This window comes from Hydra vulgaris, chromosome 10 (assembly GCF_038396675.1).
Source record: "Hydra vulgaris chromosome 10, alternate assembly HydraT2T_AEP".
In the NCBI taxonomy this organism is placed as follows: domain Eukaryota; kingdom Metazoa; phylum Cnidaria; class Hydrozoa; order Anthoathecata; family Hydridae; genus Hydra; species Hydra vulgaris.
This window is the reverse complement of record NC_088929.1, coordinates 31,987,158-32,013,148: the sequence shown is the minus strand read 5'-3', so window position 1 is coordinate 32,013,148 and position 25,991 is coordinate 31,987,158. Positions and strand designations below refer to the sequence as shown.

Sequence of the window (25,991 nt, the reverse complement as noted above, 5' to 3'; positions counted from 1 at the left end):
TTTAATAAAAAAGTTTAAAAATTGATTTGTGTTTTTTATTTATTTTAAATCATTATAAAACTGAATAAAACCTTTTGTGATTCAACAAATGTTATTTGTTTGTATTTTTTGATTGAGCATGATAAAAGCACACAGGAATTTTTGAAACAATTTCTATACAGAGTTGATCCAGAAAAACTAAATTTATAGTTAGATAATTTAGAAATAATGTTGTCAACATTATTAAGTGCTAAAATTTTTGCCAAATAGTTTGTGCAACACGCAATGTACAATATTTTGTGTGCGCAACACACTATGTACAATAGTTATCTGTGGTAGATTATAATAGTATATCTTACAATAAATATCTTGTTAACTGTAAAACGAAATTTAGACAGAGAGGTTTATGTTGAAAACAATCTTACAAAGACAACAATTAGTATTAACAGAAATGCTAATGAAAGCCTTTGATTTCAAAAAAGAACCAAATGGTTCAACCAATGATTAACAAAAAAGCATTTACAGTGTAGTGAACATTGGAGTAAAGTGTTATGTATTAATGAAAAAAAATTGAATTTGTTTATATCTGATAATATTATATTAAGTTTAAAATTAAGAGAAAATTCTCTGTACGCTGTGCTGACGATAAAACAGTGATCATTGATGTATCTAGATTTTGACACTGTTATACTGCTTTGGGTGCCCAAATTTATGCTCGTAATCCAAGATTTAATAATGGATATAGTTTTAGCATAATATATGAAATATAGGGTAAAAGTATATGTAACATACTCCCTTGTCAATAATTTTAGCTTAAGTTGTGATTAAATAAGGTGTACACATAAAAAAAAGCAAGTGTCATGGTGTGGAAATATTTTTCTGGTAAATCTGATCTTAATGAATGAATCTAGTTATTCTAATTTTAATTAATGAAGGTGTTTATCCTAATGAAAATCAATTCAACTGTATTGGATTGGAAGGGCCTGAATACTATTAAACATTTACAAGAGACTTTATTGTCAAGTTGTAGATTATACTAACAAAAAGTACTTGGTGTCGGAAATGTTTTATATATTTTAAGTGTTTAAAAATAATTATAAGTACTAAGTTCCATTTATTAATTTTTTTTTATCTGGTGGTATTTTATCTGTAGAGATAACATTATATTTGTCAATCAAATAAAAGGATTTATTTTGTCTATTTAATCATTTAATTAAAGGTTCATATAGAATCAGGAAAACTCTAAAACAAGAAAAACTGAAACAAATCTGAAGTGAAAAGTTTCAATTATAAAAATAAACTTAATCAAATTTAAAGTTAACTTAATAATTCTTAAAAATATAAACAAAAATAAAGAGTTTTTCTAAGCCTTTTCTGATTTACCTGCTGATCAAAGATTTAAAAAAACTTAACTTTAAAAATCTCTAAAGTATATAGAGAAAATAGGTTTAGATCTTGCTAACTCAATATACGTACCACTTTATATTCATTATTAAAAAAGTTATTTGAACTACTTTTTATTCTTGTTTAGTTACTTCTTCAGCAAGACAACACTCAATATACTGTCATACCTGTCAGTGGTAAAGATGAGCTAAAAACTATATATAATGAACACAAAGATCAAGTATGTTTAATAAATTAGTTTTGATAAACTGTTACAACCTTATGATATGTATATATAGGGTTATTCCATATCAAATCACCTAATGGTCCCCAAGATAGCACTTCAAATTTGCTTCAAATTTTGACAACCTACAGTTTTTATGAAAAACTTCAATCCAAAAATTTCATCTTGACTTTAAAACTTTCAGGTTGACTAAACTGTTTAAAGGTTATGATTGAATCAATATTGGCCAAAATTGAAAAAGTTTAAGTATCTGGAGCTTACAGTAAATTTTATTGATTTTTAGGCACCATATATTTTTAAATAAAAAAAGTGGTCACCTAAAATTTTGTACAGTAGTAGTTTTTCACCCAAATAATCTCCTTTTGCAGATGTTTTTGACTGATTTCTAGAAATTTGGGGATATTAAACCTCAAAGTTGCTAAATAATACAATATTAAAAAAAATTTTGGAAACAATAATGTGCTACAGTTTAATACCTTCAGGCAAGATAATTTTTTGTTACTTTGATGTGGCAGTGCAGTGCTGATTTTTTATCACTTTAGTATACTTAGGGTAACTACCTGTGTTAAAAATTAAAATTATTCACTTAAAGTTAATTTAAAATATGCAGCAGCCTGTTAAAATATCAAAAAGTATGATAAATTCATTTTGCAGCTATAAAAAGTAGCATAAGTAACCAGTTTAAATAAATTATGAAACTTTTTAATGTGGAGTTTTTATATATAGACAATCACCAAAAAAAAGTTTAAAGATCTAAACTCTATCTTATGACATAATAGTAGCCTAATGACTTAGGTGTGTATTTATAATTTTCTCCAATATAAATATAAGCAGTTTTTCCTTAAATGATATAATCAGTGTCTTTTTCAATTCTAAGTATAGGTCTTTAAATTTTCAAATACAATTTATTTGATATGATTTTGGAATATTATTTGTTTAGTTTTTAGCATATAATATAAGTATAATGATATAATTTATACATACTGATAAGAGATAATACTGTTAATATTATGATAATATTATTTGTTTAGTTTTAAGCATATAATATGAGTATAGTGATATAATTTATACATACTGATAAGAGATAATAATTTATATAATACTGAAAAGAGTAAAAAGTTAAAAAGTTTTTATAGATTATAATTTAACTCTCTTTTTTAATCTTTTTAGATTAGTTAAAAATGACAGAGAAATGTTGTGTTATTTTATGTTGTTTTAAATGAAGATTATGACAAAATACTATTTTCTAATCAGATAGGAAGAATAAGTCTAAAAGATAAAGGGATTGAAGTTTTGATTCAAAGGATACGATACAGTTTTTAGCCAGTTAAGAAGATATGTTTTCACAATAAGATTTTAGGGCGGGGTTTTTTAATTATCTTATTAAAGGCCCCAAATTTTTCTAAAAACTGTCTAAGAACTTGTCTGAAAATGTTGTAACTAATATGGTCACATCTATACTAATTACTTTGTATTAACATAGGTATAATGACTTAAAATATAGTTAGTGATATAGAAAGGTATAAAAATGAGTGACCCTAGATACAACTAGCTCTTTTTTAATTATACAGAGGGCCACAAGCTGTTATAGTTAGGGCTGTTCTATGAAAATTAGGTTTAACTCCATAACTAATAGAAACAAAGATAGACACATAAATTTTATTAAAAATTTGTTTAATCTAATTAACTAATTAATTGTTTAACATCAGATTGTTTTTAACAAATTTATCTAGTGTTACTTAGAATTTTTAACATTAAAAAGTGTTTAATCTGATGCTTCCATTCAAATCAAAGATTTTAAATAAGTTTTATAAAGGTGTGTGGCAAAGTTTTTCTTAATTAAAACATAAGTATCACATTGCTGTACATCACTGTAAAATACTCTAATTCGTATCTGATATTTACGCAAACAGTTCTGAACATTAAATAACACAATTTGATTGCAATCAAATTGTATTATTTAATGTTTATTTATATAAATAACAAAACTTACTAATAGTTCTGAGCAAAATACTTTCTGTATGTAATAAACTGCAGCACATTAAAGTTTCCAAAATTTTCCTACTATTGCATTATTTAGCAACTTTGTTGTACTATAACTCACATGTTCAAATTTTAGGGATTGTAAGTCTGTGGGTGGACAAAATTTAAAGCAAATCTTAGGTGGTACTCTGGCACTTTTAATAAATTAGGTGATTTAATATGGAACAACCCTTTATATAGTTTTTTGAAGTATATTTTAATGTATATAAAAATTTTCTTTTTGTTCTTTAAGTCTTCCTCATACAATAATATTGCATTCTCAAACCCTCGAGTCATACAAAAAAAAGACCTCTCCTAGGGCCTGAAATATGACTATCAAGGCTTCATTTAGGATTGATAATAGTTTTTATATTGTTTTATTATTACATTAAAAATGCTACTTTTAGATACATATATTATTATATAAAAACATGTTTACATTTACAATCACAATTAAAAATAAAATCTTTAACAAAAAAGTATTTTTCAATATGCATTAACAAAAAAATAAAAACAAAAAAATTGATTTCAAGAAAAACTGAGGTTTAAAAAAATTTTTTCAAGGGGCTTGGCAATAAAACTGAATTTTTCTTCTTCTTGCTCCAGCTGTGTATTTACATTTTATGATAACCAATTTTGTAAATTTTTTTTATGGTGAATACATAGTTATAAGAAAGCCAATTCCAGAACCCAATTAGTCATGTTGAAATAGATTATCATGCTTTCAAAGTCAGTATGTTTATAATTAAAATGTTTTCAGATTTCATCAAAGCTGTCTGTATGATAGTTGATTAAAAAGTCCCAGTAAACCATCGCATCATGTGCTTCATTTTTAGTGGATCCAAGAGGAGAATTGAATTTTAAACGATAGATATGTGCTGGGTCATTTCCTAATGCAAAGTTAAATTATTTTTAGCTAATGTTGGTTCTTAAACGAACTGACTAAATAAGCAGTCTTGGATAATTTCAAGGAATGCGCTTGCCCGTGGATTCATATTGGTAGAGTACCCACCTGAGCTTTTCTATTTGATATCAGATTATTTAAAGTCTCTGACAATGAGGAGTTTAGTGAATTTTTTTTTGCTCGACTAGGAAAGAGGCAAATTGACAAATAAGTTATAATTTTGACTCAAATATAATATACCCTATTCAATATATGGTTTCCAAGAGAAGTTAGAATTTAAAGACAAATTTACAGTTTCTGATTTTGTTAATAACAACTTCAGAGTTTAGCAGCCTTAAATGCAATCTAATAGAATACATTCAGAACTGATATTTATTTGAACCCATACCTGTTTGCTACCAGTTCCAGAGATAGTTTGTCTTTATTGAATTCAAATCCACTGAGATTTTTTTGGTGTAGACAATGACTCCTCCTTGGGATAAAGTCAGTGACAGGTAAAAAGGTCACATCTGTTAAAACTAGCCTATATATGTTGAACCAAGTCTCACAGAAGCAGAGGAGATCATCAATATAGCCCTTTTTTACAAGTAAAAAGTTGGGTTAATCGAATTTGTTTGAGAGCAAGATCTGGATTGTATAGAGACATTCGCTTTTTTATTAGATGTTGAAGAATTGATGATGGTTATTAAATTTTAATTTAATAACCATCATCAATTGGCTATCTAATTGGTATTAGATAGCCAATTTTGGTTTATTAGTGTTATAGACAACCTTTCAGTTGCGGCATTCTCTGTGTTGTTTATTAGGACTCTTTTGACTGATGTTGATACAGCAAACTCAGTCACCACAGATGGCAAGTTTAATTGACTGATTGAGATAGATATTAAAATTTACTTGTTGTTAAGTTTGTTGAAAATTTCTTATTCAGCTGGAGTGCAGTCAGAGTGAATAAAGATGTTTTTCGAATGAAGCAAGATTTTTGGCTATGGATAGTAGATAGTTACATGATTACTGAAAACATCATTCTAATCCTTTTGTATTTTATATTATATTTACTTTACTTTTTATTTTAATTAATAAATTTTGAATTAGATTTTTGTTCAGGGTGTATAGCCTGTTTTTTTTGTTCAGGGTGTATAGCCACCCTCACCTATGTACAAAGAAAAAGACAATCATTTGTTTTCTTCATAGATAAAGCATTTCTTTCTTATTAATTGTGGAGGAAATATTGATTTATTAGCAATGCTGGAAGCAGAAGAAGATACAAAGTTTTATGTTGTTGATAGGTTTGCATTGTTTTTATAGTTTATTTTACTATTTTTGTTATTTAAAATATTTTTACAGAAGATAATATAAATTCATCTGCTATCAATGTTATTCCTGTTAAAAATATAAAAAATAATTATAGTTTGTTAAAAATATTAAACATTTAAAGTCAGTAAAAAGTCTTTCATATGATCTGAAATCTTTTGATTGTCTAATTGTTATTAGAAGTTTATTGTATAAAGAAGCTCTGATAAAATAAAATCATTTCTTTGCGTATGCTAATTTTCATATTTGCTTTAGTTTCACAATTTTCCACCTGCATCTTTTTTTTAAAGATATATCACTGTAATATTTGTGTACTTTATAATGTTTAAATATTTGGGTGATTCTACTAAGTTAGATAATTCAGGGTGTTGGCCATGAAAAAATCTTATACAGCATTTTTGCGATATTGGGAATTTATTTGTTGTTTGCTTGCGAATAAAAAAGTAAAAAATATGCCTTGTATTAAATTTTTATGACAAAATTTTCTTTCACAATCTTCTTGTAACTTTTTAAACAGCTAAAACAACGTTTTATTTATGAACTGTTGATAAAAACACTATTGTATGAAAAGTTTTTGAATATTTATGTTTTTACATAATTTTTTAAAAAAAAATTTTCAAACCTTTTTACATAGATGTTTATAATTTTGCTTATCTGATTTTTTAATATAATTTATCTTTAAATAAATTTTTATATGTAATTTTAAATAAATTAATAATAATTTAAAATTGCATTAAATATGATATTAAAAGCTTTAAAATTCCATCATTGATAAGTAAAAAAACTTATTTCAATTGATAGCTCGATAGGTTTTAGATGAGAAACTTGCTTGGCTTGATATTGATATCGATATGGTCGAATAAAATGTTAGTTAAAAGAACTTTTGATGCAATATGCTATTTTAGAATTAATTTAAATAAGCAACAAAAGGATTTTAAGGGCAAGTGAGATTCGTTCACCGCACAAGGCAGTTAATTTAAACATCAAAATTTAAATATTTGGTAAATAAAAAAAAAAATTTTTATAAATTTTGTTTTTGCAAATTAAACTTTTGCTTTTATAAATAAAATTAAAAAGATATAGAAATTTTTATAAATTTAATCACCCTCTTTTATTTTACGGAAATATAACATTAATCTATTTTATATTATCATCATTTATAGTCAACATTTTGAAGATCTTTGATAAGTTTTTCTTGTAGATACAGTTTATAATATCTACAAGTAATTGTTTTGTTAATCAACTCAACTCTCATTGCTTTTCGTAAACATCCAAACATATCAAGGTTGCTGATTGTCGGGGCAAATGCATCAGTTTCACTTATACTATATAAACTATTTGTAACGAATAAGTTTAAAATTCTTAACATGTCTTCTAAATTTTTTAGTTAATGAGTTGTAAGTGCCAAATTTTAATTTAAAGTAGTTTATTTTAGCACAAAAACAAAAAACATAATTAAAGCTTCACACTAACTAAATAGAGCACAGGCTGTTGAGCTAGTAGAGCTAGGGTAAATTTCAAACACAGCAGTTTTCTGTTTTTTTAAAACATGACCAATGCCTTTCAAAAAACATTGTTTTTTAGCCATCGCCCTCTTGATTTGAATAATGTATATCGAGATCAAATAAAAGTTATAATCAAAGACGGTGACAATACATTAGATGAAATACCTGAGGCTGAGAAAGTCATAGAATTTGTAAGATATGCTTTTATTTTTTCATACTTTTTTCCCTTAGTTTTCAGGTAAAACACTGAAAAATCAAAATTTTAAAATATTTTTCTTATATTTAGGAAGAAGATGAAGATGAGTCATCTGAAAATGAAGATGACACTGATCAACCTTCCTCTAAACGTCAACGAACTGGCGATGTATGGGATTACTTGGATTTTTTTTTAAATCTATAAATTTATTGATTGCAAAAAGATATTAATAAATCTATAATTTATTGGTTGCAAAAAGATATTAATAAATCTATAAATTTATTGGTTGCAAAAAAATATTAATAATACTAGATAATAATCTGTTTACTTATGTAGTAACAGAGCACAAGTTTCCTGTCTTGAAATACTATCATGTTACTCATGAAAACAATTTTAAGGGTAGTTCTATGTAAAAGGAAGATGCTCATTCTAGTCATCTTTTCTTCAAATTTTACCCAGTGGTGTCTATTAATGAAACATAAAATAAAAATTTATACTCCAGACTCTTGAACAACCTTTTTAAAAAGATTTATTAAACTAGATATCTAGATATGTAGGTTAAACTTAAATTCTGTGAACCACATCTTTTTTTTTAACAATCTGAAACTTTATTAAAGTTTATTTAGTAACGTATTGATATCTTTATTAACTTCAGAACAATTTATCTTTTATTATTTATCTATATATTATTAATTTATAAATAGATTCAAAGAGTTTATTTTTCTATAAGTACTTATAAAATGTTATATGATATCATTGGATATGCACATTTATTTAGGAAAAATAATCTCTGATATATTTATGAACTAATGTGATTTAATAACTGATAAAAGATTCTATGTATTTTTTACTTCAATATTTTGTTTTAGATTTCATACTTAGAAAAAAAGGTGAAAAAAAAGAAATGGGCTTCTGAAAGGTAAAATTTAAATAGTTACAATTTTTTAACAATTTTCTCACATCTAAGGTGGCATTGTTTGCTGATGATACTACCATTTATTCTTGTCGTGATAAGAAACCAACACCCTCTGATTGCTTGGAGGGGGCATTTGAACTTGAAAAGGATCTCACTTCTGCTACAGCATGGGGCTCACAGTGGCTGGTGAACTTTAATTCAGATAAAACTCAATTTTTTTCAGCCAATCGTTATCGCAATAATTTAGATCTTCCTATATTTATGAACGGTGATGTACTCGATGAGTCACCTACTCTTCATCTTCTAGGATTAACTCTTACTTCCAATCTTTCTTGGAAACCATATATCAAATCAGTTGCAAAATTAGCATCTGCTAAGGTTGCATCTCTTTATCGAGCTCGCCACTTTCTTACTCTGGATTCTATTCTCTATCTCTATAAATCTCAAATCCGGCCTTGTATGGAATACTGTTGCCATATCTGGGGCGGATCTTCTAATGATGCCCTTTCTCTTTTAGACAAGGTGCAAAAACGCATTGTAAACATAGTTGGACCTGCTCTTGCAGCCAACCTTCAACCATTATCACATCGTCGTAATGTTGCTTCTCTTTCTCTTTTCTACAAATACTATAATGGGCACTGCTCTAAAGAGCTAGCGTCTCTTGTGCCATCTACTAAAATTCATTCTCGTGTTACTCGTCATTCAATTAAGTGTCATCCTTTTTCTGTGACTGTTCCTAAGTGCTCCAAAAACGCTTATTCTTCTAGTTTTTTTCCTCGAACATCAGTTCTTTGGAATTCGCTTCCTTCATCTTGCTTTCCTGATTCGTATAATTTGCAATCTTTTAAATCGTCCGTCAATCGTTATCTTGCTCTACAATCTTCATCTTTTCTCTTACAGTAACTTCCAACTTTAATTAGTGGCTGCTTGCAGCCTTGTTGGAAGCGAAGATTTTTAAAAAAAAAAAAAAAAAAAAAAAAAAACTTGTTTAAAACAACATTTGCAACTGCAACTTATTTTAAGAAAGACATGCAATTGTAAAAGTTAATTATTTTAATTTGTAGTTATGCGGCCAAGTTGTAAGGTAAATTAATCTGTTAAGTTAGCAACTTGACCTAAATGTTTCTTGATTTACACAAAAGATTTGATTAGTATTTCGTTCCACTTTTACTTTTCTTTTTATAACCATTAAACCATAATAAAATGGATAATTTTAATATTCATAAATAAACCTGAATAAATTTATTCTTCTATGCAAACCTTTTAAACTAAGTGTAAATTTATTGTTTATTTATTAATTAATTTTTTTTTTTTGATTTTCAGAGATCAAATTTTAGATGAATATTACGAATCTTCTTATTATGGATCGAGTGTATGTTTTATTTTATACAGCTATGTAACTTATTTTATGATATTGTATAATACAATTATTACTAAAACTATAAAGATATATATATATATACATATATATATATATATATATATATATATATATATATATATATATATATATATATATATATATATATATATATATATATATATATATATATTGTCTTTTCTTGCAAGGAATGTTTTAAAAATATATTTATTTTCACATTTATTTTTAACATACAAATAGTTAAATGGATGTTATTATATCGCTCCTCTCTTAAGAATCCCTCCTCTGTATTTGGTATTGCCATTTTTCTACTCCTCTCACATCCTTTTAAAATAAATAATGCACTTAAAACACACTTTAAGTCCATTATTTATTTTAAAACAAGTTAAAACATTTTTTAGTTAGAGTTATGTCTCATAGTATTGGGTTGAAAATAGTTTTCGGGTAGTTGCAATGTTTAACTGTGACCAATACCTAAAAATGTTCTTAAGATTATATATTTATTATTATTATATCTTTTTATTTAACTAATTTTTTCATCCCATTTTAAAAAGATCCAGATAATCCTGGATAACTAGAAATTTCATAAAGAAACAGAAAAAAGGTCTAAGTTATTTACCCAAATTATAATTTATTTATTTTTAATTGTTTTATCTTGTTTATTTACAGTCCTAATTATTTTTGAGTAAATTTTGTTTATTATTAACAATTTTGTTTTGCTTTGTCAAAAAATTAATTTTGTGGAGGGTTATCAGGTTTAAAACACATTTTCTCTTTTTATTTAAATTTATTTTAGACTGCAATGGTTCTGTATGATCTTGCATGGAAATTATCAAAAGACAACAACCATCTACTTTGGTAATTTATTTAGTACTATGATATTTATATCTTTCTGTTAGCAAAGTTTAACAGTATGTGACACAAAATAAGGTAGAAAAATCAAATTTTTTGAAAATCAATAATTGCAGTTGCTTATCCTGTTCTACAACATTCAGTTAGTCTAAATACAAAATTTCACTTATTTTTGTTTGTTGGCAGTGCTACATGTAGTTTTATCTGGCCTCCTTCCTCTTTTAAAAGCCTGTACATTGCCTTCTGACAGATTCTCTGCTTACATTTAGTTGTTTAACATCTTTTAAATAGTTTACTACGCTTGCAATAAGAAGAGTTTGATCTTGAATGCTAAGAACAGCCCTTATACTGGTGGAAGTTGTTGCTGGAATGAGACCCTCACTGGTTATCTTCTTTTCTACTCTGAAGTATGGTGGTCTAAACTGATGCCTACTTTTTGAGCTTGCTTTGTGAAAGTTAACATTTTTACTTGGAACAAAAACTTCTGACTCAGCAATTACACTTCCAGCATCTAAGTTAATATAAAGATTTTTAGCTCAGTTATACATTTATTTCAAAAATTATTAATTTTACCTAAAATGCCCGTGCACTGTTAGAAAAAGTTGTTTATATTCTCTCTTTCTATTTATTCAGAAGTTAAAATGAAAATTTTTATGTGTTAGACAAACTATACTTTGATATTACCAAATTGTAATTCAGCTCTCGTTTCTTTAGGTTCTGTAGGTTCCTCATCTGCCAAATCAAAATCTATATCATTGTTAGGAAAAAAGTTATGATTCCATTGCCTTTTTTTTACCAGTTTTATCTTTACTATCATGAATTATTGAATCGTTGCTCTTCTATGCTCGATCTTTGTATTCTTCCTTTCTCTTGCATCTATTATTCTTTCTCTGAAACCTTGCTTCAAGCTCTATGTCAATTTTAGAAGATATGATCATATTTCTGTTAGTTCTATGCAAAAAGTTGTTAAAACACTTAGCGTAAGATAAATTTAAATAAAAAAACAAAATTTCTGAAAAAAAATGATTTTTTATATTTGCGAAAAATTAGTAGATATGTCATTTCAATAGGTTAAATCTTTGCAAAAAAATTTAAGCAAAAAATAGCTTTGATCATCTAAGAAGGCCAAATCCTCTTGTAAAGCAGAAGTATTACGAGCCATTGATTCATCGTGTTTTAACTTTTTCTCAAAGTCTTTTGCACTGATGTCAAACAATTGCTTACCATATTGTTTAAGTCATTTTTGTGGCGTTTGGAAACTTGCTTTTTGATTTGAAAGATTTTACTGTTGCACAAAATTTTGTATTTGCTGTATACAGATTTAAACTTTTCTACTATACTTCTCTCAGAAATTAAGTAATTACTGAAACCAGCAGGCTTCCAAATATTTACAATTTGTCAGAGTAAACAATAAACTCAAATACCAAAAAAGGTATTTGAGTTACAAAACTTGTCTTTCCCTTTGCATATAATGTCCTCTCGTGCTCTAGAACATGAAAAGTTTGTTTTAATAGGTTTGAATCACTTATCTCTAGCTGCAGTTAAGAACAAGTAATATTGAAGAACACTTCTATTCAATGGAAGTTGGTCTGTAGGTAGATAGCTTAAAGGCGAATTAAGCTGGTAAACAGACCTATAAGCGTTATAGCTAATTTCTTTCGTTTTCTTCTCTTTGATTTTCAAGATTATGTACGGATATGTAAATAGCAATAAGTTAATATAAAGTTATATAATAAGTTAACAAATCAAAAGTTGCCAAGTGATTAAACGCAAACCACAAAATTTATGCTGCAGTGTAACTTTTTTTAAAAATTGTGGATGACCACAAATGTTTTAGAAACATCTTGAGTTTTTGACACATGTTTTGAAAACTTGCTGAATGTTGTGAGAAAATAAAATAATTAAGAAATAAAAAATGCTTGTAATGTAAAATTTTCAAATTTACTTTATAGCTTTTCCTGATCACTAAGGAATCTTAAATTTTTTTTGTAGACTTCCTATTTATATGTGGTCTATTTATAAGGCAAAACCTATAAAACGATTATAAGGAAATAACATTATAGGTTCAAGTTCATAAACAGTAATAACATAATAGTCGTATCGGTTTGAGGCTAAAAATGGTCTAAAGAAAAAATTATATTAGTAGTTACTAGATAGGTCAATAATAAAAGTGTTCTGCGCATAAGTTATAAGTAAAATAAACAAATCTGAATAATTCCGGTACTATACACACTAAAAATTAAAGGTAGAAATTTTTAGTTAAGGTAGGATATGTGATATACCCTTAGTAAAGTATAATTTTCTACCTTATAAGGTAGAAAATTATACCTTTAAGTTAGAAAATTGTATGACAAATAATTGTTTTTAATATAATTTTCTACCTTAAAAGGTAGAAAATTATACCTTACTAAGGGTATATCACATATCCTACCCTAAGGTAGAAATTTCTACCCTTTTTTTTTAGTGTGTAGGCATTGTTTTATCTGTAATAGCCAACTCCGGCATAAAAGGGTTTAATTCCCAGTAATTTTTTGAATACAATTGTGTCACTTGCATAGCAGTATATATTTTATATGTAAAAAAACATTTCTGTAATATTTTTATAAAATTTACTTCTAGAGGCTGCCATCTTGAAAAAAAATTATTTTTTTTAAATTTTTTAAATAACCTAAAAAATAGTTTATTTTTTGTTAGGTTACTTAATGTATTTAATTTTTATTTGTACATTAAACATCAAATAAAATAGTAAAAGACAAAAAAATAAATTTTTTTTTTAATTTTTCTAAAAAAATTTTTTAGGAAAATAATTAAAAAACAAACAAACAAAAAGAAAAAAAAAACTCTAGTTTAATAGTTGTTTTGGACGTTTTTTGTTTGACTTTTTCCATTTAGATGCAACAATAAAATGTTTTATTTATGTCGTTCTGTTTTGTTGGATTTTTAAGATGTGGTTTTTTTTTTGAAAAGACTAGCATATAGTAAAAGTTTGATTTTCAGTGTAAGTTAGTTAGTTAGACCCTTGTAAATATTAAAAAAAAAAGCTTTTTTAAATACCCTTTCTTATTAAGCTATTTGATGATCACCTATTTTTTAATCTAAAATAAAATTAAAAGTCAGTGAAAAATTGGTCTACTGCAGACAAATGCTTTGCACAACTTACTTCAACTTAATCTATCTGTTAATTATCATTATTATTTGTAATACTATTTCATGGTATTTACTATTAATACTATTTTATGCTATTTACTTAAGATTAGTTTTTAACTATTTGTAAATGACCTCGATTGTAAGATCTTTTATCTAACTTGATTGATTGTTATCGTAAAGGTGTTATTTCTAACTTGATTTTAGATTCTATTTTTTGTTTTTTATTTCCTATTGCCTCATTTCATGCACTTGCCAACTTTTTGTTGAAAAAAATGGCTAAATCACTTATTTGAGGATTGACTCTTATCTTCCATAAGTTATACATTTTAGTAACTCATTCTTTAGGGTTAACCAGTAAATACCAGTCCTTTAGTAAACAGTGTACATGTCTGCAGTATCATATTTTTGTTTCTGTATTATCATATTTTATATTTTGTCTTCCTCACTCATTTTTCTCATTTTACATTTTTTTTTTAACTTTTGCATCTTTTCTTTATCCCTTAGATGATGTATGTATATACATATATAACATGGCATAGATGATGTATGTATATTCATACGTACATACATACCATGGCCTACTATATTAACTATATTGTTTTTTGGAGCTAAAAATTAGAAGGGTAACTTTTGAAATTTCTCGAGTATCTTTCAAAATTGTTTATTTAAATATTCATAATATGCTTAATACATGTGCTGTAGTTTACTTTAAAAGTGGATATAAAAAGAGAGAATCCAATTGACTTTTTTCCTGAAAAGCATCCAATTTTTGGAGAAAAAAAATTCTGGCTTATTTAAACAGTGGGTAGTATTTATTAATCGAAAGGTATGGAAGTCCAGTAAAAATTCAGCTATTCGTGCTAAACATTTTGTAGAAAAATGTTTGAAGATTGCCAAAAGAATAACATTATTTTGGGATTTAAATTGCCTTTTAACTATTTATTGATTAACTGAAAAAGTACCATCATCATTATATTCAACTACATCAAAAGACAGCACAAAGTCTGTCCGTCATCCATCATATAATCAGTATGAATCCAGTATATTTGTGGAGAAAGATAAAATTCACTGTTTTAAATAATATTAACAATAAAGGGTGTCAGCTGAAAATATATAATGACAAATACGTTTTTTTTATTAGAAGTTAATCAACATTAAGTTATTTTAGAAGTTACAGAAATAATTGTAGTTGATGAGTTTATGCATGTTTCATTGTTCTCTAAAGTATTTTATGTTCCATTGCCTCCATGGTTTTGAAATATTGGCTGTGTAAAAAAGTGTAATAGAGAACTTTCCAGCCTATATAAAAATTACATAGGAAATAGTTTGTCAAATGATTTAATGAAATTTTTGAAAAAAATTGATAAAACTGAGATAGAACCAAAATAAAATTGATAAAGATGTTGTGCTACTGATGGATGAAATCTATTTGCAGAAAGAAGCATAATATCAAAGAGGTAGAATGATAGTAGTAGATAGTTTCTGCTTTTTTCGATTTGATACATAAATATAAATTTTGTAGAATGAGTACAAAACAATGAACAACAAGAAACAGCATACAAAACAATTTACTAAATTCCAAACGTTTTATATTCCCTGCTTTTCATTTCGATCTTTTTTATGATGTTATGTTCCATGTACATGCTGGTGAATATATATGATGTATATATCATGATGTATGTGTTAAAAACCAATTACTTCAGTCAAATTTAAAAAAAGGTTTTAAATTATTTTAATCCATGAGATAATTAACATATTTTAAAAATATTTGATCCTACAACTTCTGCAGCTATTGAAATTTTTTTCCAGATAGGACTGATGCTTTAAGCCTAAAGCTAATAAATATATAGTAGACAATAAATAACTGTACAGGGAGATTGTGCAGAGTGGTGGCAGATTTTTATTTAGTTTTCATGAACTTGAGACATCTGAACACATATTAGGTGTGAAAACTTTTCTTAAAGAGTCATTCAATATCTGGGAGGATCTTGATGGATCTTTTCTATTAGCTAAATCTAGTAAGCAACAATGTCGTTATTTAGAAAAACTTTCTCATAGATGATTGACTATTACAGCTATTGATCTTACACATTATGTTGCGAAAGCAATCACAATATTAGATACTGCCATTTTGCTTATAAGAGACTCAACTCTTTGATCAGTATGCTGCAGAACAGGTACTTAGATCAAATGATTGTGCTACTTCATTCCTCTGCGATAAACATCAAATTATCTGTGTAAAATTTATAAATCGCATTGTTACAAATATTTATTTTAACTATAAACAGAAACAATTTTCTGATGAAATTCAAAAGAACAGTGTAAAAAATTTAAAATGCAGACAAAGAAGTATGAAGCTGAATTAGTTAAACTAATCAATCAAACTTAACTGAATTGAAGTAATCAATGCTAAATATACAGCTGAATTTTATACCTTTAATGTATATTCTTCCTTTATTGTTGGGTTTTTGTTTATCATTTTATCTATCTTGGTTATATTATTATGATGTTATTTTTGAGAAATTTATTTATTATACATACAATATGAGATACAACTTTAAGTTAATGAAGTCATTGAAATTTTGTAAACACTTATTTTCGTAGACACTTCCGTAAACAAAAATCTGTCTAAAAATTATAGTTTTAATTGTGGTAAGCAACTAAATCTATTTTTTTTTCTTTTTTCTTTTGGTCCGTTTTTATTTTAACTAATTTATTTAGAATTCAAATAAAATGTTTGTTTTGTCATTTTTAGTCAATTTGAAATAGCAAATAAAATTAAGTTTTGAAATTCTTAAGTTGGTAAAAATTGCCAACTTCAGACACTGTCAGGTTGGCATTTCCAAATGCTGAAATTTGCATTTTTAAACCAAGCTGTAAATTTTTCAATAGTTTTTAATTCTTGAATAATTTAATTTTTTTGTTCAAAGTTGATTTTTTTTAAACATCTAAACTTTAATTTTAAGTGGATTTGTACTTACAATTAAAGCAAAGAAGCAACATCAAGTTTTTCAATGTAGCATCATATAGTAATTAGACAGTTAGTCAAGTAATATTTTTAGTCAAAAAGTAACTCTATGGGAATCAGAGCATTAAGCATTTATATTTGTCTGGAAAAATTATTATCTTGATGGGCAGAATTAATTAACTACATTTATTATATATGCATATTTTTTTATTTATCTTTAGTTATGTGTCACCAATCTTTCTGATACAAAATTGTTAGTTTCCAATATATTTGAATAACCTAAAAGTTGGAAATACGAAAAACTATTTTTCCTCTGAGAGTTACTCAAACTTACAAAAAACACAAAATAACAAAAATCTTCAATAATGTCTTATTTTAATTCTTATAAACTTTTATATGTTGAAAAATTTTAATAAAGTTTTGAAAACATAAATATCCTATTTTTCTTAAAAGTTTAAATGAATGGTAATTTGCTTTCACCACGGTAGTATTAATTGGGTAGATAAACTTAATTTTAAAAAATTTTTTTCTTTTTTGTAATTAAAATTTTTTTGTTTTGTTTTTTAATTTAGGCTTGCTATTGTTGGTTTGACAGAACAATATTTGTTTGCAAAGATAGACAGGTAAGGAATATGATAAACCTATAAGTTATTTTTACATATTTACCTTACTAAAGCTTGGGAGTCGCTAGAAGAGGATTTTTTTTCTTTTGGTTGGACCGAAGGAGGAACTTTTTTTGTTGATCTTTTTTCTTGGGAGCCATTAATAAAGGCTGGTTTTTCTTTTTTTCTTTATTCTATTTTGTAAATCCAAAACACTTTGGCAAGACTGCTTTACAAAGAAATAAGTTAGCCATGGCTCTACCACATATGTTATTGGTTTTGTTCTTTAGACCTCTTACACCAAAGACAATTTACAACTTCACCTCTTTTAGAATTTTTGTTTATATTTTATGTTTAGTGCAAGCACATTTTTCATGACCCTACAGCTTTAAAGTTTTATTAATAAAAATATTTTAATATCTCAAATTATGAAAATTACATTGGTCATCCATGTAAACTTACAGCACTGTTTACATAATCATTAACTTAAAACAGTGTAGAGTCATTAACTAGATGTTAAATAACTTAAAGTAGGCTAAGGTCTCTTAAAAAAATTATTAGCCTTCTTAACGTAGTGGCTTCCTTGGCTTTGGCAAGACAAATAAGCACAATTCTTCATAAGTGCAAACAAAATATACAAACTGAAGCATAAAAATGTTTGAATTAATATGTTTAGGCTAGAGTTAAACAAAAAAAATTGTCTAAGTTTTCACAATTAAAATCATCTTCATATTGCTACATAATATTTTTATTCTAAATTAAGATTTTACCTTATAGCTAATTTATACAAGTTTGTTCCAGTTAAATCTTTTCATATTATAGAGACAAGTATTTCAGTGATTTTAATAGTCTGCGAGATCATGTGTTGCGCCACAATATAACTGATGAAGAACATACACTTTCTATTGATTGCATGAAAATTTCATTTGAAAACGAGTATGTTTACTTTGTTTATATAATATTTAATACAATATAATTCTTTAAATTGATTTCTATTTTATAATTATAATGTGTTAAATAACATATAGTGTATAATTTTAACAATAGTAACTATAATTAAAAAGTAATAGTTTTAATTAGGCTGCTCAACAATTGTTAGTTTGGCAAAATATATCATAATAAGCTTTTAAAAACTTAAAATATTCATAAACTTTTATTAAATTTCATATTGATGACACCAAATGTTTTAAAATTGTTTTATGCAATTTTTTTTTTTTTTTTGAATTACTTCACATTTTAAAACTTAAGTATTCCTATATCTTTTCATTGCCTTTTATTAGACTCAGGTTGGATTTGTATCGACATTGGTCAATATTTGAGAGTTTTTTTAATTCACAGTATACATCATGTTGGTAAGTTTATTAGTTAATTGTTACAAACAAGTTATAATACATATTAATGATCATAATAATAATATTTTATTAGTTTGAGAAGTATTTTGAAATAGTTTGTTTTGACTATGTTTAAATTAAAACAAACCAAACCATTTTTGGCCCTTATTTGTTATGTGATTGTTTATAAATCACTTTTCAATAATATATATGTTTTGGGTCTGGTTTTTGGATTCTTGCTCTTTTTTAGTTTACGGTTATTCACAATGAAAGGAAAAAAGAAACTTCTTGAAATGCTGGCAGATATAGGGTAAGTGCATTGTTTATCTTCATCTTTTAAATGGAAATATAAAATTTTTTATATTTTTTATTTGTTAGTTTGTTATATAAAAAGTGTATCAAAATTAATATTTGTTTAATCTGATGTTGTATTTTGTTGAATTAAAAACTATGCTCAGTTATAAGATGTTTGGATTAGATTTTTAACTGAGAGTTTCTATCAGCTATATATAACTTCAAAAAGAGTTCACCAAAAAGATCACACTGCCTTCCTTATTGATTGGGCTAATATGGCCATTTTTTTGTTGAGGAATTTAAAATAGGTTTATATAACAAATTTAAATAGGTTGGTATAATAAATTAAAATAGGTTGATACAACAAACAGATTTATAGTTTTCTATGATGTTGACATATAACATGTTTCTTATGCAAACATGTTATATGTCAATAAAAAAAACTTATCAGTTATAAATATTGTTGATAATCTAAAATAACCTAGGCCCAAAAAAATATATTTTAAATTTCTACTTATCGGATTTTATTTGAATTTCATTAAAACAATAAAATTATTATAAATTGTTTAAATATTGTTTTATTTCATTGGTCCTCATTGTTTTAATAGTTTAGCATTAATGTATATACTGTACCTATATATTACATACATATTTCAACTTTTTATAAATTTATATGAATTTAGTTGAAACAGTTAAACAATTTTTAGCATTAAAGAACATTTTATTATTATTAACTTTACAATAAAAATAGTAGTTTTACAATTTTTTTTCTATAAAAGAGAAATACTTTTTAAGTTTTCTTTTTGTTAAATGCAATTTGTTGATTGCCAATTTTTTTTCCACCTAAATTTATAATCAACTTCATCTTTTGGCCAATCAAATCAACTACATTTTTTGGTGGTCTTTGAAATAACTTTCATCTGTTAAATTGTATCTCTTTCAAAACTCACTACCTTTACTTGGTCTTTGTGAGACTAGTTTAAATTCAGCTGTTTCATCTTTGAATCTAATTGTTAATGGCTATTATCTTTTGAACAGCATAGGCTGCAATTGTCACATGGTTGGCCTGGGCATATACTCATGTGTCAGCTCACTCATTTGTCATAATTTAGTTTGAATTGAATTTTTTATTCTTGATTGTTTTCATTCTTATCGAAGCTGCACTCTTTTTAATATTATTTTGATCAAATTGACCAATTCCTTTTTCATCATCAATTTACCAATATTGTTGTTATTAGTGATTTTAATGCTTATCATATTGAATATTTTGGCTTTAGTGACCTCTAGCACTACTCATCTTGCTGGAATTAAAATTCAAATTTTGTATCTTTCTCTTTTACCCAGTACTTTTTTTTTACCCAAAATTTTGTGACTTATTTTCTAAATAATCCAAATTGGTTAACTTGTCTCGTCTCTGATTCTTTCATGTGCTTAGTTTCTTTTTCTAAATAAATCCAGAAACTCTTTCTACTTTTCTGAAAATTCTGCCTATATATTTTCCTATATTTAGACAGGCACCAAAACTTATTTCTTTTTGTCAGTTCCCAGTCCCTAGGTTTTTGCTTGCTCAATTCTTTTTTTTTTTTTCAAGCAGAATAGTTCTTTTGAAATCAAAATATTTTTATCATCACATGAAATCAATGCAAAAAGGTATTGTCTGATGCTACAGTCCTATATTCTGTAGTTGCTCCTTAAGCTTCTGTTTTCACCTCCCTTAGAGAGGTGAAAACAGAAGGTGTTATTTAGAATTCTCTTCAATACTCTCTAAACTATATAGCAAGTGCTTAACTGAATCATGGTTGCTTAAAAGCAAGGTTCTGGCTCAAACTATTGCTCAGTTTTCTTACTAATATTCTAAACAAAATTTTGTTCTATCTGGTTCTTTAGTCATTGTTTCTTATTTATATTTATCATCTCCCTGATAAATCTCAAAAACATCTCTATTTACTGATGGTACAACTATATACTTTAATTTTATAAAATAATTACTTTTTGATTGCTTTAAACAGGCAGCTGATCTCAAATATGATCTCTTTTTTGTGATTTTCCTAGAGATCTCAGTGTCTAGTGAATTTTCCTAGAGATCTCAGTGGCTAGTAAACTTTCCTTAGAGATCTAAAAAAAAAAATTTAGTTGTTTGCTGCTAATAGTTATTGCTATGATATTATATAATATTGATGTTGATTTTCCTATATTGATGACTCTCAATGATGAGTCCTCTTCTTTACATCTTCTCTTTCATTCTCTTTCATTACTGACCTCTTACAGATTCTCTTTCATTACTGACCTCTTACAGAAATCATTATGATCTTTTGCAAAGTTAACATCTGCTAAGGTGGCCTATCTCTATCGCGCTTGCCATTTTTTTTACTACTGATTCTATTCTCTACCTCTATAAATCTTCTTTTTGTTCTTGTATGGAATTCTGTTGTCATATCTGGGTTGCTTGTTGTCATTTACTTCTACTATGTTATCTTAACTCATGCAATTTACAGTTTTTATCCTTTTGTCAACTGTTTTCTTACTCGTTAACTACTTTTTAGTAACTCTCAGTCTATATTATAGTAGAAAAAAATTTTAGAATGTCAGTTTTTAAGTTTTTTCATTGTTAATGCTTTTAAAGACTTTGCCTCTAATTTGCATGAAATAAAATATGATTTTTAGTTTTATTATTTTTATTTAATAAAAAGGTTTTTTTGATCAATCAACTGAAATGTAAAAAAATTGTGATAGCTTTTATAATTATAGTGATGTATACAAAAATTAATTTTAAGCAGTTGTTGATGAAGTTGTTTTGTCTGATGTACCCATACCATCTGCTTCAAACCATCTTGGGGATTGGAAGTGATCTTTATCAAACAATTTTGATGAAAACAGGGCAAATAGAGTCATTGGCCAAAACTTTATACAAATATATTAATTGCTTCCTTTGAAATTATTTTTAATTGGCTAGCTAAGTATGCAACATAATTACCTGAAATTTCTGCAGTTGACCAGTTAAATACTTTGAATGAAAATTAAAACAAGTTTTTTCTCAGGAGATCAAGGTCATACACATAAGGTCAGAGGATGCAAAAGTGCTGTATTCACTCAAGATTCAACTGCTAAATGAAAGCAGTAATAAAAGCTTCAGGTTCTCATTCAAAACATTAGTAGATGCATCTTGACATGCTATTGGTTAATAAACTGAAAAACTATGTTGACACATCTGTTAGTAAAATTAGTTTAAAAATGATGGGTTAGCCATCGTTTTTAATTTACTGTACCTTAGTCCAGAAACACCTACTCTTTCTATTTTTTCACTGCTATCAAACAGAAAAAAATATTCAATCCAGACATGGTCAACATCTCATAAAAAAAACCTCCCATCCATTTCTTCATACCACGCCATACTGAGCAAATATTATAAGTTTTCTTCAAAACAACTAGATGTGATGATTTTTCTTAGTGCATCAGTGGAATACTAACATAGAATTTAGTTTATTCATTATCACAACCATGGATAGTATTTGCTAAAAATTGTTGAGCAACACTGCAAAGCAAGTTTACAAGCCAAAGCTTAAATAACATCTAATAAGTAAATTAATTTCCTCATAAGCAGACTAATTTTTAGCCTTTTAACTTTCTCTGGATTTTTATAAATTGCATTATTACAAGTTACTGTTCATGGTTCATTGATGATTATGACTCGTTAGCTCCACCAGACAGATTTTAACAGTCATTCAGAAGTTTTTTTTTGTTTTTTATTTTTTTTTTTTTTGTGGATAGTTATTTTTCTGAGTCTCTGAGGGACCAATAAAACATTTTTTATCAGCTAAAAGTTTTCACATTTTAAAAGCTGATTTTTTCCGAGGGACTCCCTAATACATATTTATATTTATAATTACCCTTTAATTATCTAGTAAACAATACTATGAATCTATAAAACTTTACTTGGATTACATAATTTAAAAAACTTTCCACTAGGTTTTACTAAAAAAAAAGGGTCCTCAAGTTTTTAAAAAGGCCCCTAAATTTGCTGCCCTCCCCCTAGGCTACCTCACACACACACACACACACACATCCTCCCAAATTGTGGGTGTGTGGTAGCCTAGCCATTGCTCTTTATATCTATAATTACGATGTATTTATCTATAAAGCAATACTATGAATCTATAAAACTTTACTTGGAATGAGATGAAATTTAGTTAACATTTAGCATTAGGAAGCAATCTAACAACTATAAAACCGATAAAAATGTCAAATCAATTGTATAAAGCTGTTTTGAAAATATGATATTAAATTAAGTTTTAAGATGTAATCTAGATTAATACCTAAAAACAGCATACAGAAAATAAAACAAAAACTCAATCGCACAAAAAAGCTTGTTACACAATTTCTTTGATCTACTTAATCTCTAAATTAGAGAATAAATTATAATAAATTAGATAAAATTTTAAACCTGTTACACTATGTTATCTATAGAAGAAAAGAAACTCCTTTTCTTTTTGAGGCTTTTTTTTTTTAAATTATTTTCTCTTTATTAAGAGTTTAATTATTATCTCTTTATTGAGAGTTTAATATAATGATAATGAAATAAAAAAAAGCTATTGATCTCACTGTACAAAATTGTAATAAAATGTGAGAGCAAGATACTATAACAAATATCTACATTTTTTATATATACTAATTTGAAAACAAATTACTGATTAAAATATTAAAAAATACATTTTTTTTCAGAAATTGTTATTGAAGCTAATTTTATTTTAGTGTACCTATAGCTCAGTGCAAACAAAAGTTTACCTCAATGAGTATTGAATTTCGTACTAATGTCAAGGAATGGATTGAAGAACTAGCTGCAAAATATAAGTAATAAAGAAAACTATTAAGTAATTTTTACTTTTTCTATATTTGTAGTTTATTTATATTGCTGTTGTAATGTTTCTTATATAGGTGTTGTAATGAATGTTTTTATATAATTGTTATATTATATATATTGTTATATTATATATATTATTATATTATATATATTATTATATTATATATATTATATAGCTGTTATGTTACATATATTATGTTTTTATATAATTGTGAATTTTTTTAGTTATATTGTGCATGCATTTAGAAATGAAGTAAGCTCAACTTTGAAAATTTTCTGTGTTTTTTTTTTATTATTATTAGTTTGGATGACTTAACATATGGTTCCTTTGTTTCACAACATGGTTATAAGCATAAGGTTAGATTTTTTTTTTAAGTTTTTCGTTTTTTAAGTTTTTTTTTTTTCTTTTTAAGGTTTTTTGTATAATTTTATGATTTTCATTCATTTTTATAGTTTGTTTTTATTTTTATCATAAAGATATTTTGCTTTAGTTTTGTGCTGCTGATGTTGTTTATGCTATTACAGCTCTACTTGAATACTCAGTAAGCAATAGAGTAACTTTTTTTAAATATTTTTTATGGATTCTTAATTGTTATATTTTTATAGAAGCATTTTTTTATAAAAAATTTTATGGAGATAACATGCCCTGGTCATGACATTAAACTGATTCTATATTATGGTAAGTGAGGTTTCTTAGGTGTAAAAACAACTTATCTAGAAAAAGAAAAAGATTTAAACTTAAAATACCATAAATCTTAAATATTTCTGGCTGCAGTTTTGCTTAAAAACACCAATGAACTTTTGTATTGAATACCATCATCAGCTTTTAAGCAAAGGAAACATGATTTTTTTTTGTACCACTATTACTAACAAGAAGGTAAGTATTTTCATCACAAACATCCCACTTTAAGTCTTTTACTGCAAGCAACTTACATAAAGTCCATCACTGCAAACTGAAATTCACTTTTTTTTTACTCTATTTATTAGTTCTTTACCAAAATTTTATTTTGTGTAAATATAATGTTGTAAAGATGGATATTTATTTCAATTATGGAACTGCTTTATAAATTAGTGTTGACCAAGTTATTTAGTTAAGAAAAATAAGTAGCTCACATAAGCTGATTAACATTAACAGACCATAATTTTTTTTTTTTTAAATACAAATTCACGCCCAACAAAATTACAGGCTGCAGGCGCTGTTTAATTTCAAGTTAATAAAAAAATAAAGTAGATGGCTAAAAAGTAAAAAAGTGGTAAGAAAACAGAATTGTATCAGAAAATGATTCAGGAAAACACTCTGAAAGGAGTTATATCTGAAACACTGATATACACAGAAAAACACTTTGATAATAGTTTTTGAGCACTGAAAATAATGTTATTTCAAATTTTGTATCACTGATTATTGTGATAATTTGCTGGCATTTATACATACTGCTCCAATCTTAATAGGCAGTTGTAGATGTGTCTACTGAGGCCCTTGTTATCTTTATTTCAGTATTGTGTCACAATTTACAGACCTGGAGTAAGTTTCAGATCTAAAGTAGTTATAGATAAATATTTATACAAAATTCATGAATAAAGATTACTGTTTTTGCTGTTACATGAGGTATTTTATAATGCAATGTAATTTTTATTGATTTCTTTTAATTTAGAAAGGAGATCACAGTTTTTCCGAAAACTTTATTGATGCGTTTGATGCCTTAACAAGGTCAATTTTTAATAGTTCAAAGTGCTTTAATTTCCGAATGTTATGATCAATTTTATTAAAGTTATTTTGTTTTAGTGTAAAAAATAAAAGTCTATGAATTGTTATTGTTAAATATAATGCATATATTTAATATAATGTATATAATAAAAAAATTTCTTTCAATTTAAGAGTCTGTCCAAAATAAAGCTTTCAGTTGATGTATGTACACTCCACTGTGCCTATGGTTAGATACATTTCTTAATGTATGTACACTCTACTGGGTCTATGCCTAAAAAGTCTTCAAAGTTTATGTTTTTTAAATGTACAAAAAATAGTTACCTTAATTGAAGGAGAACATTAAATTTAGTTATTATAATTTTAATCCAACATGAAAGTGCCTGCAGAAAAACA

The 25,991-nt window shown here is 26.3% G+C and overlaps 1 protein-coding gene across 1 annotated transcript in view; it reads left to right on the top strand.

The window, feature by feature from the left end:
* Positions 1–25,991, top strand: part of LOC100201326 (cell division control protein 45 homolog) — a 47,612-nt gene that overhangs the window by 2,465 nt on the left and 19,156 nt on the right. Inside the window, exons 3-17 of the mRNA XM_065807804.1 lie at positions 1,511–1,603; positions 5,724–5,818; positions 7,428–7,539; positions 7,635–7,712; positions 8,414–8,463; positions 9,784–9,832; positions 10,638–10,699; positions 17,381–17,431; positions 18,233–18,346; positions 18,691–18,762; positions 18,992–19,051; positions 23,785–23,883; positions 24,196–24,250; positions 24,385–24,435; positions 25,546–25,601. Of these exons, the coding sequence (XP_065663876.1) occupies positions 1,511–1,603; positions 5,724–5,818; positions 7,428–7,539; positions 7,635–7,712; positions 8,414–8,463; positions 9,784–9,832; positions 10,638–10,699; positions 17,381–17,431; positions 18,233–18,346; positions 18,691–18,762; positions 18,992–19,051; positions 23,785–23,883; positions 24,196–24,250; positions 24,385–24,435; positions 25,546–25,601 (1,097 nt within the window). The remainder of the gene's footprint in view (positions 1–1,510; positions 1,604–5,723; positions 5,819–7,427; positions 7,540–7,634; positions 7,713–8,413; positions 8,464–9,783; positions 9,833–10,637; positions 10,700–17,380; positions 17,432–18,232; positions 18,347–18,690; positions 18,763–18,991; positions 19,052–23,784; positions 23,884–24,195; positions 24,251–24,384; positions 24,436–25,545; positions 25,602–25,991) is intronic.